Source organism: Schizophyllum commune (genome assembly GCF_000143185.2).
Source record: "Schizophyllum commune H4-8 unplaced genomic scaffold SCHCOscaffold_3, whole genome shotgun sequence".
NCBI classification, from domain to species: domain Eukaryota; kingdom Fungi; phylum Basidiomycota; class Agaricomycetes; order Agaricales; family Schizophyllaceae; genus Schizophyllum; species Schizophyllum commune.
Genome location: NW_026089540.1, coordinates 939,024 through 966,936, shown reverse-complemented (window position 1 = coordinate 966,936; position 27,913 = coordinate 939,024). Strand labels below are relative to the sequence as shown.

Sequence of the window (27,913 nt, the reverse complement as noted above, 5' to 3'; positions counted from 1 at the left end):
GCGGAATCTGTAGATGCCGCGCTGGTTCGCGCCACTGCGCAAGCACGAGGGGGCAGAGGCGACCGGTCAGAGCGCAGATGCGGCGGACTAGTGTACAGCGAGGCGGCGTACGAAGATGGATGGGGAGCAGTCGGAAAGATCCAGTGGCTTCCAGAAAGCTGCGCCGGGTTGTGACTCGAACTTGTATACTCGGCGGTCGCTCCCTACAGATGCGGTGCTGTAGATAGCTCTCAAAGTGGGCGGAAGCCGACGAAGATAGAAGGGGTGCGGCATGTCTTTGCGAGGGGAGTAAATTAGGTCAGCAAGGAAGAGACGGCTTCACGAGCTTCGGTTACCTGAATCAAACCATGGACGATGCATGGCAAGAGCACCGTAAAGCGGCCAGCGCATGGTCATGTCAAGTATGAGAGGGCGCTAAGAGCGCAGTGGTTTCACGAGATGCCCATGAAATTCCTTGAACGAATCTGAAGGCCTTGCGACTGTTCCAACCATCGAAAGACCTGGGCGCCGAGCTTCTAAATTTGATAGCTCTTCAATAGGAAGGTCAACTCCGAGTTATGTGCGACTCCATGATTCGGGTACATACAGCTACCAGAGAGGGACGAAAGTCGTTGAGCCTGGTAGTTGGTGATGGTTGATGTGCAAAACGAACAAACGTGGCTCGGGCCGTCTGATTGATTGGAACGTGACTCGGTGCCGGTTCGAATAAGGCCAAGTCGAGTTCAAGTTCGAACCGCCATGATTGAGGCATCGAGTACGTGATAATTGCCAGAAATCATCTGCGGGCATACTGGTCTGGTATTGCTCTGGACCTTGTACGGCCAGAACTGACAGCCCTCACCATCGCACTCCGAGTATAAGGCGAAGCCCAGGTCTTTTCATTCCCGCAATCGTGGACCACAGCTGTCTTTTCCGGCGCCGCAATACACCCACACGCTGTAACTTCAGCTGACCCAACATGAGGCGACCCCTCCAGTGCACTTGTCGATGGTCGATGGAAATAACGTACGTCTTCCTTCTGAACCATGCGGGCCCCCTCTCTCATGGGCTTACTGACGTGTGCGGAAGTCACCCAATGATCCTGATGAGCACGTTGAGCAACGAGAGGTTGATAGTCGAGGTACTCCTTCTACAACTCGACAGCCTGACACCAGCTGTGCGTCCCAGCTGCAAGGAGGGGGCTTGCAGAGCTCCAGTAGATGGCGATGACCGCGCCACAATCTTCATCAGCTCGGAATAGGCCCGATCTCTATGAAGGCCCTCCAGGGAACCCGTGCCTGTCAATGCACCTAAGCCGCATCTGTCTCTATTGCGGCTCCTCCTTGTGATCAGGGACCGCGCCGGCCTCGGTCGACGGCGCACTGCCCTTCGCTCCAGCACCCTTGGCCTCGTACGAAGGCTCCATCGCTTCGGACACTGCCTGCTTTCCCTCGGACTTGGCCTGTTTGCCCTCGGACCTCACCTCCTTCTTCTCTTTCACCTCCTTCCACGACCCCCACCCGCCCTCCCATCCCACCCACGTCTTCCTCGCACATCGCGGCCCGCGTGCGAGGAGGATCAACAGCTGCCACCCACACCACCCCATGCTGAGCCCGGCGCAAGCGCGCCAGCCGTACTCGGTGAAGACGTGCGTGCCAGCGGCCGTGCCCATGACTTGGCCAAGGAAGAGCTGACGAGGGCTGTTGTCAGCAGGCGATCGGAGTACGGGAGGCGAGAGACGAGTAGATGGTTGCGCGTACCGAGAGAATGAGAACGGCATTCAGGCGCGCACGAGCATTGCCGTCAATCCTGTGGAGTATATTGAGCAGACGTTGACTGAACGTGAAGGGTGCGCCCTCTACGCACTTGAAGATCGCCGTGGTCAGGGAAACCTGCAGCATTTGACGGAAGACGTCGAGCCCGAATGCCCCTATGATCACGGCGGCGACGTTAATGCCATTCGCGCCGACTTGTATCGCCTGTAGAATGCTTGTTGACTGCGATGGCACCGTTTCTTTCGGAATGGATACGCACCTGAAAGACAATGAGAGCGACGATAGAGATGAGGGACGCATTCCAGGGCACAAGACCATCGACGGCGCGGCCGACCTGGTAAATATAAGTATTGGATACCTTCCAAGCAGAAATACCCACAAGCGGCGATGCAGCGATACCCAGCATTCCGACAAGCCCGAAGAGGCCGATGACCAACCTAAACTTTCATAAGTGAACACGAAGTCAGACATTGAAATCGCACTCACGTATTATAATAATACGGCGGCCCACCCAGCAAGAACGTCAACGTCACCCAAAAGCTCGCAAACACCGCGCTCGACGCCATATTGATCAGACACGCCTGTATTAGCGTCGGCTCTGTCACCGCAAACCGCCCCATCGACACCAAAATATGCCAGTAAGTCAGCCCCCGATTCTTCCTGGGTACGTCGGGAATGATAGCCCAGCACCACACGAGGATGAGCGCCTGCACGCCAATGGCGACGTAGTACACAACCCGCCAGCCTGAGAACTGGGCGACGATGCCTGCTAGCACTCGTGCGACGAGAACGCCGAGGAGAAGCCCAGCGAGGACGAGGGCGAGCGCGGAGGCGCGGCGAGCTGGCGGGGCGAGGTCGGCGGCGAGGGGCATTAGGATTTGAGGCGTGACGGTGACGAAGCCGACGAGGAAAGTGAGGGCGGAGAAGACGCGGAGGGAGGAAGTTACAGCGAGACCGATGGTCAGGCAGGTCGAGATGAGAACGAGGCCGATGATGAGCTGGCGGCGGCGAACCAGGTCTCCCAGAGGTGAGATGAGGAGAAGTCCGACGGCGTATCTAGTAGGTTGTAAGATAAAGCCAACACGAAGTGAAATCCAGGGCACGAATACCCTGCTTGCACCAGGGTCGGTATGCTAGTAATCGAACCCGTCGAAGTTAGCAAAATTCCCGACTCGGCCAATAAGTGCACGTACATGGAAACCTCGCCATACGACACGTCAAAGGCCGCAGCGAGCTCGACTTGAGTGTTGACAGTTATCAGTGCAGCACATAAGACACGGTCGCAATGGGGCTCACTCAGAAGAGGTTGGCAGTAGTAAAGATTCGCCACCGCTGATGGAACGAGGTCAGCACCATTGCCAAGAACGGACAGGAATGTTGTGACTCACTGAACGTGCTAGCAAACCCAAAGGAGATATTGAGCAGCAACGTCCACTCAAATGGTCGCGCAGGATCGTGTCGAAGTCGCCGAGGGATGAGCAGAAAGCCAAAGTCCGTTTTGTACGTCGGATGAGGCTCTTCAACGAGTTCTTTCCCAGGGGTGCTTGGAGGCGATTCTGGTCGTAGCCCAGCTCCCATGTCCTTTGGAGCTGGCATGGTGGCAGCCGCGCCGTTCGTCGCCATCGGAGGCGTTCTAAATGAGCGTGAAACAGAGCAGTGGCCGGGTTGAAGATGAGAGGCGGAACGTCCTCGTCGTCGAAGAACGCTTATATATACCCCGAGTAAAATCGCCGTCGCACCCACCCAATGCCATAGGCCGTCGGGCAAGGAAAGACCTATTCCAGGCGTCCGGACTTCGAAAAATGACCAATTGGAAGACCTGAGCGGTGCTGACCCGCGGTGATGACAAGCGTGTTGGGAATTTTGGTGTGACGCTAGGTGAGTCACGCTGTTGGGTGCGCTTATTTGGTGGTATTTGCTCGTCTGCAGAAACTTAGCGGGTGAGTGGAGATCATTATACTGCTTGGCACGCAACACTGCACGACAATCATCTAAGTTAGATGCAGGTTTGATATCCAAGATCGCCACGGGACTCTCGAAGAGCCAGAGCGATTTGCCTAGAGCCAACGCCCGAAGATGGCTCCAACGTCAAGACGAGCAAGCTGCATGCACACCCTCATCTCACGCTTTTCGGGTATAAGCATGCTTCCAGATGCATCATGGCATTTGGTACAGGTATAGATACACCGGTCAGCAACAGCAAAAGCTGGCGGGAAAGTACGACTGTGCGACTCCCAAAGGCGCGCGGTGAAGGTGCAGGCGAAGTTTCCAGCGGTGCGAGTACTTCTGCATCGAGAGCACCTTGGGGCTGGGGAAATCAATCCACTGAAACACCTTTGGCGCGTAATTCTGTCTTTGCTTGTGCAATCTCCTGCCCAGGACGTCAGTGTCGAAAGTACGAGGGGGAACGGAGAACGCACAAGCATAAGTTCTTCATGTGCTTCTGGACAGTCTCGGAATGTCCATAAGCCCCATCCGAGAGACCATAGAGAGTATGAACCGAAGGTGACGAGCAGCCACCATGGTATCTGAGGTCATGAGCGATCGAGGAGAGGGATGGGATATGAAGGGCGGGGAAAGCAGAGCATACATGTGTTATATAGAGGAGGGAATAGTTAGCGCCAGTGCGTGTATAATGTTTCCTGGAAACGCACCAAGGGGAGAATCTGTTCGGCAATGTCTGTTGGCACGAGGGGAACGGGAAGGATCTGAGCAACGGCAAGAAGGTAGCCCGTAGCGCCAAGCGCAAAAATGAAGCCAGCCCGTTGTGCTCGTGTCATTGTAGTGCAGTGCAGGCCTCGGTATCACCTGCAGTTGTGGTGTTCGATGAAGTTCGCGGACAACGCGACGCGCATTGGCGCGCCGCGCAGCCATATACACGTGTCGCCACGTGATTTACTGGGGAGATCATCGCCGCGTCCGGCGACGAGGCTAGTTAGCCTCTCTGTCTCTTGACTATCATGGCGGAGCCTACCAAACAGCAGACTGAGCAGGTCTTCAAGATCCTCCGCTCACAAAAGGCGAACAAGGTACGCTGCTGTCAGCAGGGGAAATTCGGAGGACCTAACCACCCGCGCAGGTTTGCTTCGACTGCAATGCGCGCAATCCGACGTGGTCCAGCGTCACTTTCGGCGTCTACATATGCCTCGACTGCTCGAGCAACCATCGCAACATGGGCGTACACATCTCCTTCGTCAGGTGCGCGATATTTACGATGCCTGAGCTGCGATATCCACCGGCTTCGAGTGCGATCTGACATCCACCCCACAGGTCCACGAACCTCGACAGCTGGCAACTCGCCCAGCTGCGCAACATGAAGGTCGGCGGGAATGCCTCTGCAACAGAGTTCTTCACCAAGAACGGCGGCGCGTCCCTCCTCAGCGACTCGGACACGCGCAAGAAGTACAGCTCGCCGATTGCGGAGCGCTACAAGGAGGAGCTTGCGCGGCGTGTGCGCGAGGATGCAGCCAAGTGCGTGGAGAGTCTCCCCCATCATGACCACGACTCCATATATCCCCGCGTATCCTGTACGCTTAACGTGAGCACATGCAAACCTGCTACTATTATGCGTGCAGTGATTTCCGGGGTATATTGAATACCAGGTCTGGTTTTCACCGATAAGCACCGCGCTAATAGCACCCTGCAGGTTTCCCGACGGCATTCACATTGAGGGCATGGAGACTGCGGGCGCGACGGCTGCAACTCCTGCAGCGAAGGCCGATGAGGACGATTTCTTTGAGTCTTGGTCAAAGCCCGCCACACCCAAGTCCTCCGCCCCCTCTACCCCACGCGTGTCCACTCCACCCGTCATCGGCCGCGCAGCCTCGCCTGCCGTCGCTAGCCAGCCGGCTGCTGCCCGCCCCGTCGCGTCCTCCGCCGCCCGCCCGTCCAAGCTCGGTGCCTCTCGCCTCAACTCTGCCTCCTCCACCTCGTCTGCGGGTCCGAAGAAGTCCAAGCTCGGGCTCGGTGCAGCGAAGGCGAAGCCCGTCGACTTTGAGGCCGCGGAGCGTAAAGCCCTCGAGGAGGCGGAGCGCATCAAGCAGCTGGGATACGACCGCCAGCGCGAGGAGGAGGAAGAGAAGGCGCGCAAGGAGGCGGCTGCGAAGAAGGCCGCTGCCGACATAACTGCGAACAAGGCCGCCTACACGCCCGCCGCTGCCTCTGCACCCGCCGCCGCCAAAGCGTCCCCGGCCTTCCCACGACTAGGCTTTGGAGCGATCCCTGGAGCGGGTGCTGCCGCCGCGGTCGCTGCTGTCCCCGCCGCACGGGCCTCGCCTGTCGCAGACGATGCACCGACGACAGCTCGCGAAAAGTTCGGCACACAGAAGGCAATCTCGTCCGACATGTACTTCGGCCGCGGGGACTACGATCCGACTGCAGTCAACGAGGCGCAGACGCGGTTGCAGCAGTTCAAGGGCGCGACGAGCATCTCATCGAGCCAATACTATGGCCGGGAGGAAGAGGAGGAGCTCGGCATGGGCTCCCGGGGCGTCGTCGAGGGCGACGGCAGCCTGGCAGGACTGGAGGCAGCGGCGAGAGAGGCGATGACGAGGTTGATGGCGAACCCGGACGTACAAAACCTGGGCGAAAACATCAGGACGGGTGCGCTCAAGCTCTCAGACTACCTCGCGCAGATGTCGGAGCGGTAGACTGTGTGGTTCGGTTGACCCATTGCTTGGTACATGGTGGACGTTGCCTGTGCCGGGTACCCATATGTTATCGTGGATATGTCGCTCGCTTATTTATTCCCTCCTTTTGGTCTGTCTGCGTTGCTCTTGAGTAGAATGTGGATAAGGGGACTTCTATGCTATGCAGGTCTGAGTGTGGCGATTATTACGAGGTTCCAGGAGTGAGAGTGGCCATACGATCGTGAGAAGGACCTGCTCTTTCAGGCTAAGTCCCATTTTCGCGGCTTGTTCTCGACGTTCATTGTCGCGTCGGCGGTTGTGAACTACTTGGCTCCCACGTATTCTCCATATCCTCGTCAACCAGCTCAGAGTCCCCCTTGCAAGTCAAACTTCGCACCCAAATATCCCTATCTTACACGATCCCAGGCGACGCGTCCTCGGCCGCACACACCGCGCTTTCCCCAAGCCACCCACGCAACATCTACCTACCAAAATGCAGCCAATGCCGAATCGGATGGGACTTGGTCTGCGTCCACCTATGCCTTCCTTTGGCCAGGGTCCCTCAATGTCGGCTCTCGCACAGCAGCAACAAATGGGGTTCATGCCGCCTCCGAACCGCAGCGTGTCCCTCTTCGTCGGCTCAATATCCGGGGGGATAGACGATGACTTTCTGAACAGGTTGCTTAGCGTGCGTGCTCATCAAAGCAGAAAGTACATATGCTCATCCTATTTGTGCAGGCCTGCGGTCCCGTCCGGTCGTTCAAGCGCTTGATTACGCCAGCGAATAAGCCGCAAGGGTTCGGGTTCGCCGAGTACGAAGATATGGACAGTGCGATACGCGCCATCGACCTGCTCACCGGGATCGAGCTGCCTGCGTTGGAGGATATGTGCGCGAACAAGAAGCTGCTGGTGCGTCACCTTTTGGGCTCCCTCACGCATTGCAAGCCTACGTCGGATCCCTGCAGGTGAAAGCAGACGAGAAGACCAAAACCCTCCTCGACGCGCACAAATCGCAGCGGATACAGACAGACGTGCGTTACTTTGCGCTACTTCCCCTTCACTAATTCTTTACCTCATATCACAGCAAGAAGACGAGCGCCTCAAGGAAGCCAAGGCCAAGATCGAAGAGCTCGTCACCGAAATCAACAACGTCTCCCAGAAAGCGATCGACGAAGGCCGCCTCGAGAAGGAGAAGATCGTGATCCCCCCGCACCTCCACGACCTGCACGAGGCGGACCTGCCTGAGACGCAGCGCGGGCTTGTCATCTCCGAGATCGCGCAGTTCCGGGAGCGCGCGGCGAAGCGCGAACGGGAGAAGATGCGCGACATCAAGCCCGCCTCCATCACGCCCGCGCCCAGTGGCCCGAAGGTGCGCGAGTGGGGGAAGCCGCAGGGCACGCAGGGCTCGCCTCCCGCGGCGGGGGCGCCGAGGGGATTTGGAACCGGGGCGCAGGGGTATCAGAAGCCAGTGCCGTTTGTGAAGGCGGGGAGCGAGGCGAAGGATGATCGGGCGCTGGCGGGGAAGAACAACAAGACGGATTTGGAGCTGGAGGAGGAGAGGCAAGAGGCGAGGAGAAGGGACGAGGAGGCGTCCTTTCGTGATGTGAGTCTGCAAGCAATCGTTATTCGAGGTCTCGACTGAACATATCTGCAGCGTGAACGGCGGTACGAGCCGAGAGAACGGAATAAGCTCACGGCCCTTGAACGCTCAATAGCAAGGGAACGTGCCACTCGTGACGCCGAGGAGCGGGACAAGAAAGAGATGCGCGTGCGCCTCGATATCTGGGACGATGACGAGAGCGACGAGCTCTTCTACGTGGACAGGTGCGCTCCCCCCTTGTGTACTCTCCCTCCCGAGCTGACACGCGCAGGGCTCGCTGGCGACACGCCCGTGCTCGTCGCCTGGAGCAAGAGGAAGCAGCCGATCTCAAATCCCGGCAATACGAGGAAGAGGAAGCCGAGAACCTCCGGCGCGAATCCGAGGACTTCCTCGCCCGCCAAATGGACGAGATGCAGGCGCTCGCCGAGGAGCAGCGCAAGGCAGGCCTGCTCCTCGACGACGGCGCGCCCGTGCGGCTCAACGTCGCCCTTCCCGCCGGCGGACATCAGCACAAGGACAAGGAGGGAGCGCAGGCGAAGGCGGCGGTGTTCGGGCAGGAGGAGGAAGAGGAGGAGGCGGCGAAGCGTCGGAAGGTGCCGCTGGTGAAGCTCGACTTCAGCGTGACGGAGACGACGGAGAAGGCGCAGGAGCGGTTGGAGAAGATTAGGACGGAGGTGCCAAAGGATAAGGAAACGCTGTTCAAGCGCAAAGTGCGATGGGATGGGGTGACGGAGGTGTGTGCTCATCTCAGATGTGTTTGCTGTTGTTGCTGTGGGCGAATGCTGTGGATCTGGAGGGGTGCTGATGACTATTCTGCAGCAAATGATTGACAGGAAGATGGAGCCGTTGATCAAGAGGCTCATGGTCAAATATCTCGGTGAGATGGAGGAAGAGGATTTGATCATGTTTGTTCTGGAGCACTTGAAGGACCACAAAGCGCCAAAGCAATTAATAGAGGGTTTGGAGCCGGTGAGTCGTTTCTGCCGATTACCATCTCCCCAACGAGCTAACGTACGCTCCCAGGTTCTCGAAGAAGAAGCTGTCGAGTTAACAGTCAGCGTCTGGAGGCAACTCATCTTTGAGAGCATGGCGTACAGCGATGGTCTATTGACCAGCGAGATGTACGTCGATCCCGATCCCTGATCGCCTCACCATCCCCGCCTGCGACACCTCCAGTTCGACAGCGGAGAAGTCCCAGCGCCGGACGTTACGGTTTGCGTCGCTTTCGGGCGCAGGTGCGTGGTGTAGTAGAGTCGTCGCCAGCGGAGCGTAATTGCCTACCTACTAGTTCTCTCTGTTGTTGCCTGCTCTGTTGGGGATTGTTTGCACCGTCTGTCGTGAGTTGCCTATCATCTTCATTCTGTACTCAATATCAGTGCCTCCTTGACTCTCATCCTCGCTTTGACGCAAGACAGCGATGCTCGTCTGAAGGCCGATGGTACCGGAGCAAGAGGGCCTCACTCCCGCCGCTAGCAGGTGCGTCCATCCGGACGATGTCACCGGTATGTGCCTGTTGGTATTCTGCTGGATCTTGGCTCTCGAACTTCCATTGCTGCTGTATGTAAGTACCATCGCCTCACCCTGCGTAATCCAAGCACTTTTTCCAACTTCATTCTTCCAAATCTGTTGCACTCCGAGCCTCCGCAACCATGTCTTGCTCGCCACGTTCCATGGATCAGCGTCGATTCTTCGAGGCGAAGATTGAGTGTACGGCGTTAAGGTACGAGCCCATCATCTGACCCTCTCGCCCGCCTTCGCGTCATCCCCCGCTCGCGGGGAGTGAAACAGTGATCATCGCGGTCACCTGGCCCGCACTAGGCGCCGGGGGAGTATATAAGGTGGGTGTCCGGGATCGCGGGGTGCGCGACTGCCCCGCTGTCCTCGCTCACAGGCAATGATGCGTGTCGCTCTCACGCTTGCAGCTCTCGGCGCGTCGGTGCGCGCGCAGAGTACGGAGGCGCCGACACTGACGGTCTCGACGGTGGTTGCGAGTCCGAGCGCAGCGACGAGTGCGCCGATCGCGTCGCAGTCGGTGGCGCCGCCTGTCCCGCAGGCTTGGTGCCCGTCCGAGATATTCTGCGCCGGGGAGGTGAGTGGATGTGTCTGCTGGAATTGGCGCACATTTACTGACACCTCCGGTGCACAAAGCTACTGCAAGCTGTGAACCTCGGCAACCTGTACACCGACCCGAAGACATTCGTGGACAAGCCCACGCGCAAACCCTCGCAAGAGGTGCTCAGCGACTTCCGCAACGTAACGAACAACGCCACGAGCGACGACCTTGATGACGTGACAGTGGGCAGCATACTTGATTTCGTGGAAGAGGACTTTGGTGGGGAGGGTCTGGAGCTTCAGGCGCTTGCGCTGGACGATTTTAACCCCGAGCCTGCTTTTCTGGGTGGGGTGAAGGATCCTGTGGTGCAGGCGTTTGCGAAGACGGTGCATGGGTACTGGACGCAGCTCATTAGGGGCACAAACTCGTCGACGCTATGCGATGGGGTCGAGTGCGAGAGCAGTCTGATCCCGCTAAACCATACCTTTGTGGTACCTGGTGCGTCTCGCGCTCATCCTTTGCTCAAATTGTCGGCTAACACACTGTCTAGGTGGCCGGTTCCGGGAGCAATACTACTGGGACAGCTTCTGGATCGTGGAGGGCTTGCTCGAGTCTGAACTATACGACATCGTCAACGCCACACTGCACAACTTCATGGACGAGCTTGAGCACATCGGGTTCATCCCGAACGGCGGGCGCATCTACTACCTAAACCGGTCGCAGCCACCGCTGTTCGTGCAGGTGAGTAGTCCCCACCGCTCGTCCTACGCACTGCTGATTCGTACTTTAGATGCTCGCGCGGTACGTGGAGGCGACCAACGAGACCTCGATCCTCGACCGGGCGCTGCCGCTGGCAGAGGTGCGTCTCAAGCATTTTCTGTCTCTCTGAGCTTTGTACCAAGCCGCATTGCAGAAAGAGCTCGCCTGGTTCGCGACGAACCGAACAATCGACGTGACGAGCCCGACGACCAACAAGACCTACTCCATGGCACGCTACGCCGTCAACAACACCGCGCCGCGCCCCGAGTCGTACTTGACGGACTACCGCACGGCGAATCCGGACGACAACTCGACGGCGCTGACCGAGGAAGAGCGCGGCGATCTGTATGCGGAGCTGGCGTCTGGGGCTGAGTCAGGTTCGTGCGAAGACTGTTAGGGTTGGGTCGAGAGCTGACATCGAGGCTTTGAAAGGCTGGGACTATACGACGCGATGGATTGGTGGTTCTAACGACTTGAAGAAGCTGAACGTCAGGAATACGCTTCCGGTCGACCTGAATAGCATTCTGTGTGAGTTGACCGACTGACTGATGAATTTGGGTGGTCACTGACGTGTCGTCAGACCACAACCATGTTCTCCTCGCACGCCTGTGCAACCAGGTATCGAATGACACGGCTGCCGACTCGCATCGCCAGCAAGCCGCGACGATCCGCGAAGGTGTCCTCGACCTATTCTGGAACTCGACCAAGGTATGCATTTTTGCACGCGCTGCATCCAAACTCCAGTCACTCACCTTCCATCTCCAGCTCGCCTTCTACGACTTCAACCTCAAGACGAACCAACAATCGGAAATCTTCACCATCGCCACCTTCTACCCCCTCTGGTCCGGCATCATACCCGACGAACTCTTGAGCTCCCCCGACGCCGCCTTCGGCTACTTCTCCTCCATCAACCTCGTCATGTCCCGCTACAACGGCACCTACCCGACCACCTTCCTCAACACCGGCCTCCAGTGGGACGCGCCCAACGCGTGGCCGCCGCACGTCTACATCGCCATGCAGGCGCTGCGCGCGCTGCCGGATAATGTCACGGGCTCCGCGCTGCCTACGCCACAGACCAACCAGTCGACGTACGCGCTGATCCCTGAGGGCCAGCTGGGCCTGGAGGAGAACGCGCTGCCGGGGCAACCGCTGTACAAGGGCGTGAACGCGAGCTCGACGGGCGCGGAGGCGGATGTGAACGTGCGGGACGGGACGGTGGTGAATGGTGGGAATGCGACGGACGGCGAGGGCTGGGGGAAGGCGTTGCAGCGCGAGATGGCGAATCGGTATATAGCGGCGGCGTTGTGTAGCTGGTACGTCTGGATATGGGGTTCACGGGCGAAGGCTGACGGTATCCAGGCATGCGACTGGCGGCTCTCTCGGTGGCCTGCTGGCGAGGCTCTCGGATGAGGTGAGTAAATGAGCGGTAGGAAAGGATGGGGTGCTCACGAAGCCCGCAGGAACTCAATATTACGAACAGTATCAACAACACCGGGAATGTAAGTAGTCTCGCTCAAAGTGTACTCCCGACCGCAGTATGCTCATCCCGTCCTTCATACAGATGTTCGAGAAGTTCTCGAACCTCGACATCGACTCAGCTGGCAGCGGTGGCGAGTATACCGTGCAGGTGAGATCGCCGTGTCGCTTGTCACCGTGCTTGTCAGCTGATCTGCGTATGAAGGCCGGCTTCGGATGGACGAATGGTGTCGTTCTGTGGACAGCCAGCCGTTACGGCGACGTGCTTGCGGCGCCGCAATGCCCGAACGTTACTGAGTCCGCGGCTGCCTCGACGGGAGGCGGGTCAGGTCCGGGCGATACAGACGGCGGCAACTCGTCTGACACTTCGCAAGGCGGCGAAGGCTCGGACAACAACTCTGCGGCTTCGCTGCGCGCTGGTTGGCTGGCAGTTGGGATGGCGGTTCTGGCGATGACGCTGTCCTTCTAGGTACGAGAAGTGAATTACTGCAATGTACATGACCTGCTTTGACACTTGATATCGACGAGTATATGCGCGGTACTTGCCTATCCGTGTGGAGGATCGCTCTTGTTGCCCCTGCCAACCGTGCCAGCCGTACCAGTTGACCTGCGAAACACTCAGCACGAAGGCTGCAGCTGGCCAAGAAGCGGCGCTTCCGCTCCTCCAGCAAGCTGATAGGTCGCTGCGAAGGCCCCCCCATGTGCAGTACCTGTCCTAACCCTGTCACCTGTCCCCGCCTTTCCAGTGTTTTATCCCCGCCACTGCACACCGGGGACGTCGGTACCCGACCACCGTGCACAACCCATCCCCCCGACTGCAGTTGACCCATCGCCCGCACATGGGCAGAACGTGCGGTGACTGCCACTTTGCCCCCGCGTGATCTGCTGAATGCGCGTCCGGGGCCCCATGGGGCGACGGCCGTCGCATCTGACCTCCGTGCCTCTTCCAGGAAAGTCAACTTCTGACCCGCCTTTGGCAGTCACCTCGCCCGCCCCTCTGTTCATCACGCCCAAGGACAAGGAACCTGGCTATGGCAGAAGCTCGCGGGCCGGCATCGCTACCTCGGTATTCTGTTATGTAAGCATGTAGCGCCTCGCGCGCTGCCGGAGATCAGATTCAGGCGCGTCGCGGGCGTATAAAACGCTGAACAGGGTGGGGGTAACTACCGAGTCTCCCTAGCCCACCGTCCACGGGTACTCAGTCGGGATGGCACCGTCCTTTGGAGCTCTCCTCACCCTGCTCGCGGCCCTCGGCGCGTCTGCCAGCCCCCTCGCTGAGCGCGCGCCACCGACAGTGACTCTGGATGGTGCCACCGTCACAGGTGCTGCCTCAGGAAAGGTCGACAAGTTCCTCGGGATCCCCTTCGCGGAGCCTCCGTCAGTACACCTCACTTCGTGCAAGTCAGGCAGAAGCTCACCACACGAACAGTGTCGGCGACCTCCGCTTCCGTCTACCCCAGCTCATCACGAAGTACACCGATGACATCGACGCGAAGCAGTTCGGCGCGTCGTGCCCGCAACAGGCCATCCAGCTGCCCCTCCCGGACGGGTTGGTCAAGGACACCATCGACGCGATCGTCAATACGCTCTACCCCGCTGTCTTCCCGGATGACGAGGACTGTGAGTAGCAGCTCGCCGCGAGGCATGCTTCCGCGCCTAACTCACCCTCCGCAGGCCTCACCATCAACGTCGTCAAGCCCGCGACCGCGACCCCGGACTCCAAGCTCCCCGTGCTCGTGGTGCGTCTGCTGAACCGCTCACCCATCTGCATGGCATCGATGGCGACTGACGCCGGTCCTCCCGTAGTGGATCTTTGGCGGTGCGTGTGATCTCTCGGACCCGGGAGCGTAGGACGCGACGAAGGGAACAGCGTGGGACGCAACAAGGGGAACTCATTGCTATACCAGGTGGCTTCGAGATTGGAAGCACTTCCATGTACGATGGGGGGATCATTGTCGAGCGCTCGCTCGCCATTGACGAGCCCGTCAGTGAGTCGTCATGCCCGACATCTTCTTATGACCGTTCGTTACTCACCATCTTGCGCAGTCTATGTATCCATGAACTATCGGGTCGCAGGTGCGCACTCACAACTCACAAGCGTATGGGCTTTTCATCTAACTCATCGCCGGCCATAGCTTTCGGTTTCCTTGCCAGTCAAGAAGTCAAGGACGCGGGAGTAGGCAACCTCGGACTGCAGGACCGTGAGTAGAAGGCCTACCTTTCTGACCACGCACACGTGACTCACGCTTCTCATCCACTTCGCTGATAATTCTCTGCCACTTCGCTCATGCTTCTCTGCCTACTTCGCTGATACTTCTTCTGCCTACTTCGCTCATACCTCTGCCTACTCCACCCATACTTCTTGCCCACTTCTCAGAACGCGCGGCCTTGCGGTACGTCGATCCTATACATGGGTGAGCTCACAGACTAACACTTCCGTAGCTGGGTGCAACAGTACATCGGCGCCTTCGGTGGCGACCCGGACAAGGTTACCATGTAAGTCTTGTGCTCGAAGCTGAACTCCCCTCTGCACGCTGCCTTCCGAGGCTCGCTCCATAGCTGTGTTGTCTTCCGAGAGCTAACCCGTCCTTCCTACAGATGGGGCGAATCTGCGGGAGCAATCAGCGTCGCGCTCCATATGGTCACCAACGACGGCAACACCGAGGGCCTCTTCCGAGGCGCGGTCATGAACTCGGGATCGCCGATTCCTGTGGGTGATATTACGAATGGACAGGTGAGTCGCGGGGCTTTAAACACGCCTTGCTGGTCTTCTGGCGCATGGACAATGAAGCGCATCATATGCACATAGTAATAAAGAGCGTAGACAACAAGCTGACATCGCACCCCACAGATCTGGTACGACCAACTCGTCGCCGCGACCGGGTGCACGAACAGCAAGGACACCCTGCAATGCTTGCGCGAGGTACCCTACGAAGACCTGAAGGCGGCGCAGGATGATACGCCGTTCGTCTTCTCGTACCAGGTGCGTTGCCTCTACTTCGTCTTCTTCCACCTGCACGTGAATACCTTGTTGACTATCTTTGACAGTCCCTCATCCTCACGTGGCTCCCCCGCGCGGACGGCGTCTTCCTCAAGGACAACCCCCAAGCGCTCGTCAAGCACGGCTCCGTCGCCAACGTCCCCTTCATCAGCGGCGACTGCGACGACGAGGGCACCCTCTTCTCCTTCTCCACCCTCAACATCACCACGGACGCGCAAGCGCGCGATTACGTCTCGCAGTACTGGCTCCCGCGCGCCTCCTCTGCCGACATCGACGCGCTGTTCAAGCTCTATCCGTCGGATCCGAAGCAGGGGTCACCGTATGATACGGGCAGCCTGAACGCGCTGACGCCGCAGTTCAAGCGCATTGCGTCGTTTCAGGGGGATACGGTGTTCCAGGGGCCGAGGCGGTATTTTATGAGGGAGCGGTTGGGGAAGCAGGATATGTGGGCGTTTATCAATAAGCGGTTGAAGGGCTTGCCGGCGTTGGGGAGCGTAAGTATCTTGCTCTCGATTATTTGAGGACCAGGACTAATTCTCTTCGCAGTTCCACGGATCCGATCTGCTCAACGCTGCCTTTGGACTTGGAGAAATGAGCGAGTGAGCCGGCTTCTGTTGCGGCATAGGGTCATCAACTTACGCCTCCTTCCCACCAGCTACACCATCCGCTTCACCGCCAACCTCGACCCCAACGGCAAGAACGCGACCAACTGGCCGAAGTACACATCCTCGTCGCCTCAGATGCTCTCCTTCAATGATGGACTCATCAAGCCACTGAGTTTAACGCAGGATACCTACAGAGCAGAGGCGATGGACAAGTTGATTGAGGTAATGCAGACGAATCCTATATGATGCGGACGACGGGCAGGGTGGTTGGCCACTTCCTAGGCGGTGAGGACGGTGGCTGGGTTATGCACAGTACATGCGAACGAATGAAACGAACGAAATGAATGGAAGAAGACCTTTCAATGAACCCTGGACGGGCGTTTGCGAGCTGAGAGCAAGCAAACATGCATGCGGCGATTTGGAAGATTTTGAGAAATTCCAGCTTGAAAGCCTCTATGGTCTAGTGGTAAGATACCTGCTTTGGGCGCGCATCTGCAGGTGATCCTGGGTTCGAACCCCAGTGGAGGCCTTCCATTTTGCCTGGTTGAGCTCAGAACTAACGATACTGTACATACTGTAGTTTTTGGCCCTTGAAAGCGCTCAAAGTGAATTTCACATCACTTTTGATTTTGCCATATTTAGAGCCTTTGGTTTACTTCCGTACGTCAATTTTCGGCATTCGCCGGAGGCATTTTGCTCTTGAGCCTCATGACCACAACGAAGCCGCAGGCCCGCGGTGCAACGACATTGGATGTGCACTTCCCTTCTCGTGATCACTAGCGGCCCGGCTGAGGTAGTAAGGCTTCGCTACATATATATTGGCTGACAACCGGCGTCTCATCGCACTGTTCAATCCGCTTCGTGTCTGCTGCCACTATCCGATGTTTTCTCGGTCGAAGGCTGTCGTAGTGCTGTTTCTGTACTTCCGTTTCGTCTCCTCTCTTTCTCCAACGTATCTCGACTGTCAGAAGCAGAAGCCAGCGGGAACGTCGCAGCTCACGGGTTGCCCTCCCGGCACGGTCTTCGTGTCGCAGAACACGTCTGACGAGGATGCATCGTTTACGAGCGTTCAGGACGCAGTGTTATATTTGTAGGTGCTATGCGTCTTCTGACCAAATTCCTTCAATGATAGGTGGACGCTTACCAAGTCACTCACTTATAGCACGAACAACGGCGGCTCCGGCATCATCCTAATCGCAGAGGGCGAATATAACGAGGTCGTAAATTATACTGGTACCGCGCCCCTGACCATGCTCGTAAGCGCTCCCTTGTCCTTGCGCTACTCTTCTTAGCGTCTCTCCTAGGGCCAACTTCCCTCCTCCGTCACTTTCGCCTCAGGTCCCTTCGCCAACGCATCCGCTTCGCCTCTCAACCTCGTCCGCATCTGGAGCTCTGCCTACGTCTCCAATACCTCCATGGACGACGCCGACACCGCCGTCCTCACCGTCGCGCCTTCCCGCGCCGGCGCGCTCATCGGGTCGGGTCCTACCGGCGCACCTCTGCAGCCTCAATCGGGGAGCGCCGACTTTCGGGCATACAACATCGATTGGGAGAACCGGGCGGCGGACTATGCGATCTCGCAAGCTCTGGTGACGGATATCTCGTATGCGAACGCGTCATTCTATGGGTGCAGCTTCAGGAGCTATCAGGATACGTGGTATACGGGGCGCAATGCGAGCACATATGTGGTGGATAGTGTGATTTACGGACAGACGGATTGTGCATGTTTCCTTAACTTATTGACGATACCGGACACACTGACCTCCCAACCCCAGATCTCTTCGGTTTCGGCACGGCGTAGGTACTTCAATCAGGAGAGGTAGACGGAGAATACTTACACTTCATAGGTGGTTCCAAAATGTCATACTGGCCAACCGAGGGTGCGGTGGTGGCATCGTCGCGTGGAAGGGGACGAATCAAACGGACGCGCCGAACAATCGCTATGGCGCCTATGTGGCAAACTCGAGTATCTTTCGGGTAAGGATCTCTGCTCAGTACTGAAAGTCTTTCGCTGACGGATATGCAGTCCCCGGACGCAAACGACACCACGGATACAGATAGCTTGTGCTACTTAGGTACGTATCGGCGTCAATCCTTTCGCTGTTACACTTTACTGGAATATTGAATTTCAGGCCGACCGTGGAACGATCTCGCTACCACGGTCTTCCTCAACACCTACATGGACGAGAGTATCAATCCCGAAGGTTGGAAGCCCTTCGGTGGCGATAGGTAAGACACTGCTTTGGTCGCTAACACATGATCCTCATGCTGCGCAGACCGACCATCGCGAACACGACGTATTATGCGGAGTATAACTCAACGGGTACGTGACAATTCTATGGCGCCCTGCCCCGCTTTGCAAATGACGACTGGTGATGCTGACCTGTTCAAGGTCCCGGAGGCGACACGTCGAACCGGGTCGCCGCCGCGCATGTCCTCGACGCGGAAGACGTGGCGGAGATGGACTTTACGATCGAAGGCGTCTTCGGCGGGGTTCCTGATTGGATAGACTTCGAGTACACGTTCTGAACACGCTGAACGCGCTGCCAAATGGTCATTTGCGAATCTGTGCGGTCCAGGGAAGACCGGGATTCCATGCGAGCAAGATCCAGGCTCGACTCGAGAAGACCAAGGGCGCCACTTCAGTGCGCTTCCATTGCTCAGACGCCCACAGCTCCTTCACCGCGCCAATTGAGTGCAGCACATAAGGAACAATAGGCGCTGCTTTTCCGAGGTTCGTGGGGGCGATGCTAACCACCCCAGCGGCCTTCTCCATAGTGGAAGCGTCGAGCGTCTGATGGCTCTATCGGTGCTATTGAAAACGCCGACTTTCATCTCAGCCACAATCACACAGGTCGACGCGTCAGAGATGCCACGAATCCCTCTCGTTCGGCGCCACAATATTCTCGAGGGGTTTATAAGGCTCGAGGTGCGCCGTCTGCTGCATCATCTCACAACCTACACCTCCAAGCACTCAACGCCCCTACCACTAGGAATCAATCCTCTCACCACTGAAGCCTTGCATCTGCACCACTCCGCTTCCCTTCCATACCTCATCATGCTGCTGAGGTGCCACTTCTCACTGGCGCCTAGTCGCCAATGGTCGTTGAACCGCATCCATATCGAGATTATTATCCCTGTGAGTGGCGAGCCGTATCATCGTCCTCTGAACCGGACTAATTGGTGGCCACATGCGCATGCGCACGCGAGAATTATAATCAAACAGGTTATGAACCCCAACCGTCGTGTAGCAGCATCTACGTCCGGCTCATCAGTGACCTGCGAGGTTCGCAGTCGCGAAGACAAGGACAAACTCATTAGAGACGATGTGCGAGATCCTACTCTCTACCACTCAAGTTTCTCATCGACTAATGGCATCTTCCTCTCCGCATAGGTCCTCTATCGTCTCATTCCCGACGCCATGCCTGCGCGATGCAAGTTCATCGTGAGTGTCATGCGTACATCCTCCACACCTTGACACTGAAGTCCCGAATCAGGCAATTATGGACTGTTCATATAATGCCGTCTCATCGCCCCTCTGATACCCCATCTACGGGCAATGGCTTGCGCTTTGCAGCGCAAGCGGCGATTGCCTCTCCGTGTTTGATGCCGAGCGTGGAGGGAGGTCAAAACCGGGGAGGAGATGACGCGGATTTGGATATAGCGCGGAACAGGCATGGTACGTGCCATCCGGGTACATCGCTGGGTGTGCACCTTTGTCCCTCGCCCCGCCCCCTCCGGCCAACCTCATCCGGAGCACGATACAAAGCAAGTTCACCCGCCCGGTAGAGACGAGGCTCAAGAGATCGGTTCACCAAACTCGATCCTTTCCGAGGAGCGAGGGAATCAAGACCAGGGAGGACAGGGCGTGGTTTCGGGAGGCGCATTGAGCGGCGATGGTACGTCCTCGTTGATTGGCATTGGCTTTGCGCTGCTAACAAGTGCATCCAGTTTTCGTCCTTATCGGCATGCGAAGCCCATGGCAGGCTATAGCACCGGGGCTCGCCCCCGATCCTCGCTGGACTGAAGCCCTGAGGCGGCTTCTATTGTACGCTCTCAGCCGTTGCTGAGGGCCAGCTCGGTCACTGGAAATGAATAATCACCCGAATCAGTGTCAAAGCACTATCTACTGTAGCATTAGAGCCCATCGATTCGCTTCATCTTTTGGCTCACTACTAGATACTCACTAATTTCGCTACCTAGTAGTCAACCTAGAGTGCCGGTATATAGTGCATACTAGGCTTTATCTACTAAGCTAATCACTATATACTATACAATACCATACTACCACTACTTACCTTGGGTAGCATGGCAATTGGCCCGTCAATATAATTATATTGGCAAACTTAAACCCCGAAACCTAACGTTGTGGGCGTCAGTTTGATCGCATCAAATTAAGTTTGGTAAATCCCAAATGGGGTCCCTGCCCATTGTTCCTTTCTTGTCCTGGACCGACCATATCGGTGATCTCAGGGTCAAGACTGCTACAACTCTGATTGAATGAGACTGCACGTCGTCTGAAGAACAGCTTCGACGCAGATGACTGCGAGTCACGGATTGAAGCCACCGGCGGCGAAGTCGACAAGCCGGTGCAGGACGTTCGATTCCCAACCCCGACCCCACCGCGTTCAATCACGCGGATACGATTCAGCACAGAGACACAACTCCACGGTCTCTGGCTCGTCCTTGTGGTAACCTTCAACGAGATTATGACGACACTGAACCTCCGTGAGATGCCCCGAAGGCGGCACCTCGAGCCTAATTCCCTTCGCGCTCACCGGTCGCTCACGAGAAGTGGTGTAGACGACTTCAAAATGGAAGAAAATCTTTTAAGGGCTTCGTGACTCAAGAGACCTCGAGTACACGATTTAAACACGCCGAAAACGCCTTTCCGGTAACGCAGCTATCGCGAGAAGACAAATCTCTATGCAAGGCAGACCAAGAAGACCTTCGTCACGCTTCCATTCTTCAGACGCCCACTGCATTTCCAACACCGCCATAGAGTCTAGCTTTCGGGACAATAGGCGCTGCCCTTTCACGGCTCGCGAAGGTGAGCCCACTACCTCGGTAGTCTTCTTTTATCATGGAGAATTGCATCTCTATCGAGAAGCATGTGCGCGTCCGTTTGTAAGAACAGCTTCGCTTTCAGCCACGATCCCACAGGTCGACACGTCAGCCGTGCCGCGAAGTTCTTTCGTTCGGTGCCACAATTCTCCCGAGGGGTTTATAAGGGTCGAGGTGAGCCGTCCGCTTCATCACCTCAGAACCTACTCTCCTCCCCACAGGAGTGCACTTATCGCTCAAGCGAATATTCTCTGAACACGCTCTTCCTCTCACCAAAGCTGCAAATTTTTAGCATTCTGATTATCAGTCGCACGATGCTCTCGAGGGGCCACTTCACGACGGCGTTCAGTCGTCTCAATCCATCGAATTTCATCCATGATGAAAACATCATTATTCCTGTGAGTGGCTCACCGTATTATGGGCCTCAGAATCGGGCTGACCGATGTCCCCAGGCGCATGCGCACGCGAGATCTATAGTCCAACAAGTCATGAGCCCCAGCCCCAGGCCTGAGTCGTATCGCGGATGGATCAGCAGGAACGATGGTAGTTCCTTCGATCCCGAACCTGAATCGCAAACACTGGTCACCAACCCCGATGATCCCATCGGCGGGTTGTTGACCGGCTGGTGGGCCGGGCGTAGGCGCCGCTATACGGGTCCGCACGGTCAACCAAGACGAGACCATGGAACGTCTTCGAGACTCTTGGGCGTCTGTATTGCCTCTCTCCTGCGCGAATGGAAAACCCAAAATACCCGCGCTGCTACGACCGTGCGTACTCGATACCTCTCGTCCAGATAGATAGCTGACACAATGATATAGGGTACTCACGTCTGTGCTACAGGTTGTCGAGCTATCAGTGCGGCGTGGGCCGCCCTCGACCGTCGCCGCCGATGCTCAAGGAAGTGGTGCGCGGTCGGAGCCTTTTCGCAGCGGCTACTCGTGATGCATCATCAGCTCAGCGCACCCCTCGGAGGCCCTGTATCGCAAGCTGGTTCTAATCAGGGAATCTTCCATGAGGGAACACGAGTCGGAGGTCGGCCCATAGACGGGGGAGGGAGTTTGCTACTCAGCGCAACCTCGGAGGCCCTCACTGGCACAGCAGGGCGCTGTATTTTGGCGGACCTCCGTATCCGGACGATATGAGGGAATGTTCACGGAGTGCGACAGCGCCTCAGTCCTACCACGGAGTCTGCTTCCGGGGTGGCGGCTGCCACGAACGCGAATGGGCACGCATGTCTCCGTCTTCGACAAGGATGGCGATGGCTACTGTCAAGGCAGGCAAGCTCAACGGCTCGCCAGGCCACGCTTCAGAAGATCACGGAGCTCATGGGAGCTATCAAGGATTTCCAATGTCATCGCTTCTCTAACGACGACGAGCAGTACATCTGACAAGCACGTCGTCTACCCGAGATCAGCAGGCGAGGCAGCTACGCGGCTCATCGCCCTCCGACGCTACCGGCGACGGCTCTCACGCGGGAGATATGCATTCCTTCCTCTCGACACTGCTCTGTCAGACCGTGATAGCTCCACCGCACAACGAGGCACATGAACATGGCTTCCCAACATGTTCTCCGTACTATTACTTTGCGCAAGCACTTACAAGGGCGCACGACGATTTTTCAGCCTCACGGGAGGCCGAAGACGGACAGTGTAACGCTATTTGACGCATGCGTTCTCCAGGTGAACCTTCGGTAGCACCTGGGCGCAGCCCTATTAAGTCGGAGATCGAACTATTCAGAGTCGCACAACGGCCTTGGCGGCGGCGAATCGCGGCCGCTCGCACTCGCGCACCTCGTCCTCCGCGTCCTCCTCGCGCAGGCCCGGCCCGTACTCGCAGCCGGACTCCGTCTCGTCGTTGCAGTTCCTTGCTGTGCCCGATCACCACACGCTGCAGCGGCGGCACAGTCTGCACATTGTTGCGAAAATCGGGCACCGACCTCGAGCGCCATGAAGAGCGGCAAAGTAGACTATCAAAAACATAGATGTGCTAGAGCTAACTCACTCGTAGTTAGTCCTACCAGAACCAGTTATCTTCATTCGATAGGTTTATAGTTAACCTAGATCAAGCGTTTACACAGTGTACAGGCTTTATATACTAAGCCAGTCACTAGATCTCCTATCCTATCATACTGCTACCCTAATTACTTAGGTAGTATACCAGTTACTTCGTCAATCAAAATGTATTGGCGAGACAAACTTCGGAGCGAACGTTGTAGGCGCAAGATTGATCGGATCAGACCGATTTCGGTAAAACGCAAATCCCCTTGTTCGGGGTTCCTGCCCATTGTTCTTTTCTTGTCCTTGACCACATCGGCGGTCTCAACGTCGAGCTGACACGAGGCACATAGAGAGATAGAAAGTCATAGGGGAAAAAGGGCCTTACTCAGAGGTGCGTGATACTGATCATAGCCATCGTCCTCGGTCTGACCGGCGCTTAGCACCAGTGCATAACACCCTCTCCCTCTCACTCGACGATACTTCCCATCCACGAAGGTCAAATCATGAGCCATCTCGTCGGAAACATCCTGGAACGCAAACCGAGCAGCCAGCCCGCAAGTGCGCCACAGGTCTCAACTAGCGCGCGAGGAGGCTTTCCTGCGGCCATACATCGCTCTCAAAGCGCATTTGCACGATCCCGACTTCGCAAGAACAATGGATCCACAACCCTCAACGGATCTTCTGCGCCTCCCTCCGTTCATTCGGCTTCGGGGACGTCTAAGCCATCCTCCCCTTTGCGCATGATGTCGACCTCGTTGGCGAACGAAACAAGCGCCCCCTTGAAGCCAGCGCCTACCACTAATGGCCTCCTTCCCTCGCGATCGGCACCCAGTACCTCAAGCTCATGGGAGGAACAAATGCGCCGCGAGAACGACGAGAGGATCGCAGGCATGACCGAAGAGGAGCGTATGGAGGGCATCCAGGAGGTCGTCAGCACGTTCGGGCCAGACATCCAAGACCTCATGCGCACCATACGCGAGAACCGCGAGCGCAGGCAAAGCGGATCCGGAGCTGCAGCCTCAACGTCTACCGAGAAGGTCGACGATGCTGTCGAAGTGCTACCACACAAGTCAGCGATGTCGGTGGATACCGCGGTCGCAGGCCGCAAGCACGCAACCCCGGATGATTTGCGTTCTCGACTAGAAGAAGGTACCCTTCACTCGACTGCAGAGACGTGCATGATGCAGAGCCCCAGCCTTCAGTACCCCTCACTAGTGAAGAAGCTGTCGTCACGCGCCCGTCGTCGCCCACAGGTACGGCCTACGATCAGCGTATATGCGCTTTTCTGACCTCAGGTTGCAGCGCTACCCTCACCCGCTCTGTCGCGCTCGAACACTCGTCCGTCCAGCCGTGCTGATCGCCGGTTGAGATTCGCTGCAGTGCAGCCCAAGGACGTCCATGTCTACGAGTCTGCGCCACCGTCCCCAAAAAGGCGACTTCTCGCACTCCCTCCGCCAGAAGCTGGTGACGACGATGCGGTCTCGCTAGGGCAGTTCAAAGTCACCTCGAAGAGTCTACCCTCGTCACCGACACTGGTGCACTCGCCCTTGCCATCTTCGTCATCGCATGCACCGGAAAGTTCAGGCAACGCCACACCAGCGGCCAGCTCATCGCAAGCTCAATCCACCGCTGACCTGGAAGAGGGCACGCCCGAGTACATCCGCCGCCGCTTCTTTCCCAACGTCGCCGCGGACGACCCCAACCTTGCCTGGATGGAGTCGCAGCCCGCCGTCGACCCCTCCGCCCCCAAGCTCCGCTTCGACCTCCACGGCGCCCCGATCCCGCCCAACGTTTCCTCCCAGCTGCCTACTCACCTCGGCTTGCACCACCACGCGGAAGGAGAACATGCCGGGTACACAATCGACGACGTCTTCCTCCTCTGCCGCTCGACCGTCCCCGCGCAGCGCGCGACGATGCTCGGCGTCCTCGCGGGAATCATCATGCGCCTCGCGGAGGCCCAGCGTGGGCTGGTGGACGGCATGGAGGAGCTCAGAGGCCGCGAGGAGGAGATCCGCGCACGAGCGCTCGCTGCTGGCGCCGAGGCCATGAGCGAGCGCGGCAGCGTCGGCGCGCGCGCCGTTGAGCTCGTTTGGGCCACCATCGTTGGCTGGGACGTGTCCGCCACGCAAGTCGACGGCGTCGAACTCGAGGCTCCGGGCGACTCCTCGATCGCCTCGCTGCCCATCGAGCCCTTCCTTGAACGCATCGCGGCGCTCTTCAAGCAGCGCGATTTGGGACCGGCGCCGCTTGCGCAGCTGCTCGCGGTGCTGGTGCGCTTAGCCAAGCACAACGACAAGTGGGCGGAGGCGATTGCGGGGGATGCAGGCTTGTTGTCGAACGTGATGTCGCTGTTTGTGCTGACGCCTTATCCGCCGAGAGATGGCGTGTCGCTGCCTCAACCGCTGGCTTTGGATCTCCTGTATGCGCTTGCTTCTGCATCTAGGACGGCTGCGCAGGCGATTGTTGGGCCTGCAGATGCGCTACTACGCTTCCTCACGAGCACGCCCGATGACTCCGTGTACGAGCGTCCCTTAGTGGACGAGCTCCTGCGCGCGACGTTGCGGGTGTACGCAGGTCTCGCTGCCTACGGGCTGCACGCACATCTCGCGACGACAGCCGCCGAACCCCTCACACGAATAACGCGCTATGTGCTCTCGTCGGACACACCGCGAGCGACTTTGTGTGCTTGGGCGCGCCTGTACGAGGCTTGGATTACCTGCGCCGTCGACCCGCATCGGACCTCGCCTCCTCACGAGATACTCTGGAGTCAGGTCCTAGGCTGGGGCTGGATGGACGATCTTGCGGAAGCGACGGAGAAGCTCACCGCGGTACCCGCAGACCGTCCAGCATGGGTCGCGCTGTGGATGGCGCAGGCAGCCTGGCTGGAGGGCGCGCGGGTCAATGGCGTGCGCGGCGGCTCGGAAGAGCGCAACGAAGCTGCCGTACGCTTGCGGCCAGATTTCGAGGAGGGCGGGCAAGCGCATGCGGTCGTTTCCGCTGCGGTGGAAATAGTACGCGTTCAGCTGTCGACAGATGCGCCCGATATTCGACAACTGGGGGAGAACTTGAGGGTACTGACGGCTGCTGTCAGGCTTTTGTTGTCGTGTTTGCCTTCTGCGCCGGAGGAGATTGCGGACGGGCCGCCGTTCCCTCTACCGTTCTCCTTCCTGTCCGAGGCGAGTGCCAGGCTGGTTGGGCATGTGTTGTGGGATCGCCTGGATGTCAACTCCCCTCGAAACTACTCACTCCATCGACTACTCTCGCAGTACCTTGCCGTTTATCTGCAATTGTCGCGGCGACTGCCTGGCGTACCGTCGGACCTCTGGCTCGCGCAGGCATTCACGATGGTAACGAGATTCCTGCCCGGTGACGAGTTGGCGGCGCTGGGAATCGTCAACGATATCGTCGACCTCATCACACCCAACTGGGACCAGGCTCGCGGCTGTAGTGTACCATCGGCAGTCTGGGAGCGAGGCGGCTTGACAGTCATCCAGCCTTTCCTCCGCTCGGCCCTCAAGCCCTTAACCGATGTATGCATTGCTCCGCTGAACCCAACGCCGAGTTCTATCCAGCAATCGACGACCCTACGTCTGCCGAAAGCATCAGGCTACCGCCAACACGGTCTACCAGCGTCTCGGAATTGGATGCTCTCCCCGCTAGGCCAGCTTTTGCGTTCGGGCACAGCACCCGTGTTCAAATCACTGCCATCAGACTGGGACGCTACCGAGACCGAGATCGTACGCGCGACGCTTGCACTCACAAGTATCGCTCGCGATGTCTTGGGTCGCTTCCTTCCCGCTCGGTCTGCGCTGTCGCGAGAGGAAGCTGCGTTTGGCTGCATGCAAGTCTTCATGCTCGAGCACGACCAGCCACAGGCCCAAGATAACGCAGAGGTCTTCCGCGACGCCGTCGTCGGCCGGCTCATGGACTCGCTCCTCGAACCCTACACAATACAAGCAGGCTGGAAAGAGCAGGACGACATCGAGCGTGTCGCAGTTCGCTTCCTCGGCGCCGGGACGCCCTTCTTCCAGTTCTACCAGGACTTCGTCGGGCTCTACGATGCGGTGTCCTTTGCCCATCAGACGTTCGCGCGCCTCCTGCTCGTACCGACGTCCCTGCGCTATGTCGAGGACTACCGCAAGCTCCTCTGGGATGACTACGGCCACCTCCTGCGCGGCATACGGTGCGAAGCGGCGGACGTCGTCGCGGGCAGTGCGGAGGAGTACCTCGAGCCCATCGAGAGCTCAGCGGTCATGCTTGGCGCCTATCTCAAGTGCCTCATCAAGAGTGCGCCGCGGGGCTTCGTGCGGTGGATCGCAGTGCACCATGTCGCGTGTAATATCTGGTCGGACCTACGCGGCGAGACAGGATCGGATGAGCGGGTGAACAAGCTGCTGCAATCGATGGCGGCGCAGGCTAGCAAGGAGGTGTTGCGTGATGTGGTTCTGTATGTGCGGCCGGAGGTTGGCGCTTCCTGGACGCCACCGTTAGAGGGGGCAGAGGTTACTATGTCTGAGGATGTGAGGAGCGAAAGGCGGGAGTATGTGCGCGCTGTGATGGCGGGCAGCATGCAGGAGGCGTTGACCCAGCTGTTGGCTTGATTGATGTGCTTCACGAGTGGTTCGCATTGCATAGACGTCATCGTACTCTACAATATCTTCTTGTATCATACTCGACCATCTACACACGATATACGCAACTGGCACATCTCATCCAAACCAGCGATGGCCACAATGGTTGAGTCAGTACGGTGACTCGAACGACTGCTACCTGGGTTGCGTACTTGCGTCGCTGCTTGTGAGTCCGCTATTTCCCGGTGAAATGCAGCATACTGACCTACATGCGAATGCTCTCAAGAAATTGCAACCACAGCCATCAAAAAGGATATTCACGTCCGAACCGGCCAGGCAATCTTCCGATTGGCCAGCAAGCGCTTGCTTTCCGGGGAAGGGGCAAACGGATGGTATCCGTTTGAA

At 57.8% G+C, this 27,913-nt stretch overlaps 9 protein-coding genes and 1 non-coding gene across 10 annotated transcripts; 8 read left to right on the top strand and 2 right to left on the bottom strand.

Annotated features, from left to right (window-relative positions):
- Positions 1–1,052: 1,052 nt before the first annotated feature.
- SCHCODRAFT_01188719 (MFS general substrate transporter) lies at positions 1,053–3,593 on the bottom strand. Its single transcript, XM_003033662.2, has 11 exons — positions 3,143–3,593; positions 3,051–3,086; positions 2,948–2,993; positions 2,864–2,887; positions 2,241–2,810; positions 2,134–2,191; positions 2,014–2,088; positions 1,846–1,958; positions 1,740–1,788; positions 1,463–1,669; positions 1,053–1,441 (listed from the first exon to the last, which is right to left on the bottom strand). Exons 1-11 carry the CDS (start codon positions 3,375–3,377, stop codon positions 1,307–1,309), a joined length of 1,548 nt encoding a protein of 515 aa, XP_003033708.2. The 5' UTR covers positions 3,378–3,593; the 3' UTR covers positions 1,053–1,306.
- A 288-nt stretch (positions 3,594–3,881) lies between these two features.
- Positions 3,882–4,591, bottom strand: SCHCODRAFT_02614287 (dolichol-phosphate mannosyltransferase subunit 3). Its single transcript, XM_003033661.2, has 3 exons — positions 4,409–4,591; positions 4,175–4,282; positions 3,882–4,125 (listed from the first exon to the last, which is right to left on the bottom strand). The coding sequence occupies exons 1-3, from the start codon at positions 4,532–4,534 to the stop codon at positions 4,072–4,074; spliced, it is 288 nt and encodes a 95-aa protein (XP_003033707.1). The 5' UTR covers positions 4,535–4,591; the 3' UTR covers positions 3,882–4,071.
- A 104-nt stretch (positions 4,592–4,695) lies between these two features.
- On the top strand, positions 4,696–6,615 carry SCHCODRAFT_02614281 (ArfGap-domain-containing protein). Its single transcript, XM_003034233.2, has 4 exons — positions 4,696–4,783; positions 4,834–4,952; positions 5,025–5,225; positions 5,401–6,615. Exons 1-4 carry the CDS (start codon positions 4,715–4,717, stop codon positions 6,401–6,403), a joined length of 1,392 nt encoding a protein of 463 aa, XP_003034279.1. The 5' UTR covers positions 4,696–4,714; the 3' UTR covers positions 6,404–6,615.
- Positions 6,616–6,728: 113 nt separating this feature from the next.
- Positions 6,729–9,619, top strand: SCHCODRAFT_02614272 (uncharacterized protein). The gene is made up of 9 exons (XM_003034232.2): positions 6,729–6,761; positions 6,809–7,070; positions 7,121–7,291; positions 7,348–7,413; positions 7,467–7,985; positions 8,037–8,206; positions 8,254–8,716; positions 8,802–8,951; positions 9,006–9,619. The coding sequence occupies exons 2-9, from the start codon at positions 6,876–6,878 to the stop codon at positions 9,123–9,125; spliced, it is 1,854 nt and encodes a 617-aa protein (XP_003034278.2). The 5' UTR covers positions 6,729–6,761; positions 6,809–6,875; the 3' UTR covers positions 9,126–9,619.
- Positions 9,620–9,856: 237 nt separating this feature from the next.
- SCHCODRAFT_02614269 (glycoside hydrolase family 37 protein) lies at positions 9,857–12,811 on the top strand. The gene is made up of 12 exons (XM_003034231.2): positions 9,857–10,071; positions 10,131–10,533; positions 10,586–10,776; positions 10,826–10,894; positions 10,949–11,171; positions 11,227–11,322; positions 11,375–11,502; positions 11,560–12,107; positions 12,154–12,205; positions 12,255–12,293; positions 12,356–12,421; positions 12,476–12,811. The coding sequence occupies exons 1-12, from the start codon at positions 9,877–9,879 to the stop codon at positions 12,737–12,739; spliced, it is 2,274 nt and encodes a 757-aa protein (XP_003034277.1). The 5' UTR covers positions 9,857–9,876; the 3' UTR covers positions 12,740–12,811.
- A 575-nt stretch (positions 12,812–13,386) lies between these two features.
- SCHCODRAFT_02614261 (alpha/beta-hydrolase) lies at positions 13,387–16,291 on the top strand. Its single transcript, XM_050344652.1, has 14 exons — positions 13,387–13,647; positions 13,700–13,890; positions 13,945–14,009; positions 14,077–14,089; positions 14,178–14,258; positions 14,317–14,346; positions 14,406–14,471; positions 14,648–14,663; positions 14,713–14,766; positions 14,869–15,004; positions 15,122–15,253; positions 15,319–15,765; positions 15,818–15,870; positions 15,927–16,291. Exons 1-14 carry the CDS (start codon positions 13,478–13,480, stop codon positions 16,120–16,122), a joined length of 1,650 nt encoding a protein of 549 aa, XP_050201541.1. The 5' UTR covers positions 13,387–13,477; the 3' UTR covers positions 16,123–16,291.
- Positions 16,292–16,325: 34 nt separating this feature from the next.
- SCHCODRAFT_t55 lies at positions 16,326–16,405 on the top strand. The gene has a single exon. It is a non-coding gene; the product is annotated as a tRNA-Pro (tRNA).
- A 180-nt stretch (positions 16,406–16,585) lies between these two features.
- Positions 16,586–18,479, top strand: SCHCODRAFT_02614257 (carbohydrate esterase family 8 protein). Its single transcript, XM_003034229.2, has 9 exons — positions 16,586–16,966; positions 17,039–17,132; positions 17,181–17,595; positions 17,652–17,673; positions 17,724–17,853; positions 17,903–17,951; positions 18,009–18,105; positions 18,153–18,199; positions 18,269–18,479. Exons 1-9 carry the CDS (start codon positions 16,758–16,760, stop codon positions 18,403–18,405), a joined length of 1,200 nt encoding a protein of 399 aa, XP_003034275.1. The 5' UTR covers positions 16,586–16,757; the 3' UTR covers positions 18,406–18,479.
- Positions 18,480–18,934: 455 nt separating this feature from the next.
- On the top strand, positions 18,935–22,328 carry SCHCODRAFT_01031819 (uncharacterized protein; the record flags this gene model as incomplete). The annotated part of the gene is made up of 13 exons (XM_003034228.1): positions 18,935–19,015; positions 19,271–19,321; positions 19,363–19,555; positions 19,650–19,775; positions 19,828–19,924; positions 20,080–20,098; positions 20,400–20,604; positions 20,901–20,926; positions 21,040–21,114; positions 21,162–21,338; positions 21,393–21,565; positions 21,781–21,844; positions 22,218–22,328. The coding sequence occupies 13 exons, from the start codon at positions 18,935–18,937 to the stop codon at positions 22,326–22,328; spliced, it is 1,398 nt and encodes a 465-aa protein (XP_003034274.1).
- Positions 22,329–23,250: 922 nt separating this feature from the next.
- Positions 23,251–27,830, top strand: SCHCODRAFT_02568452 (uncharacterized protein). Its single transcript, XM_050343817.1, has 5 exons — positions 23,251–23,328; positions 23,378–24,086; positions 24,140–24,190; positions 24,240–27,734; positions 27,795–27,830. The coding sequence occupies exons 2-4, from the start codon at positions 23,441–23,443 to the stop codon at positions 27,536–27,538; spliced, it is 3,996 nt and encodes a 1,331-aa protein (XP_050201540.1). The 5' UTR covers positions 23,251–23,328; positions 23,378–23,440; the 3' UTR covers positions 27,539–27,734; positions 27,795–27,830.
- The last annotated feature ends 83 nt before the right edge of the window (positions 27,831–27,913 follow it).

Excerpts from the sequence above, each read along its gene's own strand:
- SCHCODRAFT_01188719 (XM_003033662.2), bottom strand. The coding sequence starts at position 3,377 with ATGGCGACGAACGGCGCGGCTGCCACCATGCCAGCTCCAAAGGACATG. Across the intron at positions 2,192-2,240 it reads CCGCCGTATTATTATAATAC|GTTGGTCATCGGCCTCTTCG; the intron begins GTGAGTGCGATT and ends ATGAAAGTTTAG. Across the intron at positions 1,789-1,845 it reads CTGACCACGGCGATCTTCAA|GATTGACGGCAATGCTCGTG; the intron begins GTGCGTAGAGGG and ends TATACTCCACAG.
- SCHCODRAFT_02614287 (XM_003033661.2), bottom strand. The coding sequence starts at position 4,534 with ATGACACGAGCACAACGGGCTGGCTTCATTTTTGCGCTTGGCGCTACG. Across the intron at positions 4,283-4,408 it reads CCGAACAGATTCTCCCCTTG|ATACCATGGTGGCTGCTCGT; the intron begins GTGCGTTTCCAG and ends TCATGACCTCAG. Across the intron at positions 4,126-4,174 it reads CACATGAAGAACTTATGCTT|GAGATTGCACAAGCAAAGAC; the intron begins GTGCGTTCTCCG and ends CGTCCTGGGCAG.
- SCHCODRAFT_02614281 (XM_003034233.2), top strand. The coding sequence starts at position 4,715 with ATGGCGGAGCCTACCAAACAGCAGACTGAGCAGGTCTTCAAGATCCTC. Across the intron at positions 4,784-4,833 it reads GCTCACAAAAGGCGAACAAG|GTTTGCTTCGACTGCAATGC; the intron begins GTACGCTGCTGT and ends CCACCCGCGCAG. Across the intron at positions 5,226-5,400 it reads GTGCGCGAGGATGCAGCCAA|GTTTCCCGACGGCATTCACA; the intron begins GTGCGTGGAGAG and ends AGCACCCTGCAG.
- SCHCODRAFT_02614272 (XM_003034232.2), top strand. The coding sequence starts at position 6,876 with ATGCAGCCAATGCCGAATCGGATGGGACTTGGTCTGCGTCCACCTATG. Across the intron at positions 7,071-7,120 it reads TTCTGAACAGGTTGCTTAGC|GCCTGCGGTCCCGTCCGGTC; the intron begins GTGCGTGCTCAT and ends CTATTTGTGCAG. Across the intron at positions 7,292-7,347 it reads GCGCGAACAAGAAGCTGCTG|GTGAAAGCAGACGAGAAGAC; the intron begins GTGCGTCACCTT and ends GGATCCCTGCAG.
- SCHCODRAFT_02614269 (XM_003034231.2), top strand. The coding sequence starts at position 9,877 with ATGATGCGTGTCGCTCTCACGCTTGCAGCTCTCGGCGCGTCGGTGCGC. Across the intron at positions 10,895-10,948 it reads GGGCGCTGCCGCTGGCAGAG|AAAGAGCTCGCCTGGTTCGC; the intron begins GTGCGTCTCAAG and ends GCCGCATTGCAG. Across the intron at positions 11,503-11,559 it reads TATTCTGGAACTCGACCAAG|CTCGCCTTCTACGACTTCAA; the intron begins GTATGCATTTTT and ends TTCCATCTCCAG.
- SCHCODRAFT_02614261 (XM_050344652.1), top strand. The coding sequence starts at position 13,478 with ATGGCACCGTCCTTTGGAGCTCTCCTCACCCTGCTCGCGGCCCTCGGC. Across the intron at positions 13,891-13,944 it reads CTTCCCGGATGACGAGGACT|GCCTCACCATCAACGTCGTC; the intron begins GTGAGTAGCAGC and ends CACCCTCCGCAG. Across the intron at positions 14,767-14,868 it reads GACCCGGACAAGGTTACCAT|ATGGGGCGAATCTGCGGGAG; the intron begins GTAAGTCTTGTG and ends TCCTTCCTACAG.
- SCHCODRAFT_02614257 (XM_003034229.2), top strand. The coding sequence starts at position 16,758 with ATGTTTTCTCGGTCGAAGGCTGTCGTAGTGCTGTTTCTGTACTTCCGT. Across the intron at positions 17,854-17,902 it reads CAAACTCGAGTATCTTTCGG|TCCCCGGACGCAAACGACAC; the intron begins GTAAGGATCTCT and ends ACGGATATGCAG. Across the intron at positions 17,952-18,008 it reads AGATAGCTTGTGCTACTTAG|GCCGACCGTGGAACGATCTC; the intron begins GTACGTATCGGC and ends ATTGAATTTCAG.
- SCHCODRAFT_02568452 (XM_050343817.1), top strand. The coding sequence starts at position 23,441 with ATGAGCCATCTCGTCGGAAACATCCTGGAACGCAAACCGAGCAGCCAG. Across the intron at positions 24,087-24,139 it reads GCGTTCTCGACTAGAAGAAG|TACCCCTCACTAGTGAAGAA; the intron begins GTACCCTTCACT and ends CCCAGCCTTCAG. Across the intron at positions 24,191-24,239 it reads GCGCCCGTCGTCGCCCACAG|CGCTACCCTCACCCGCTCTG; the intron begins GTACGGCCTACG and ends CTCAGGTTGCAG.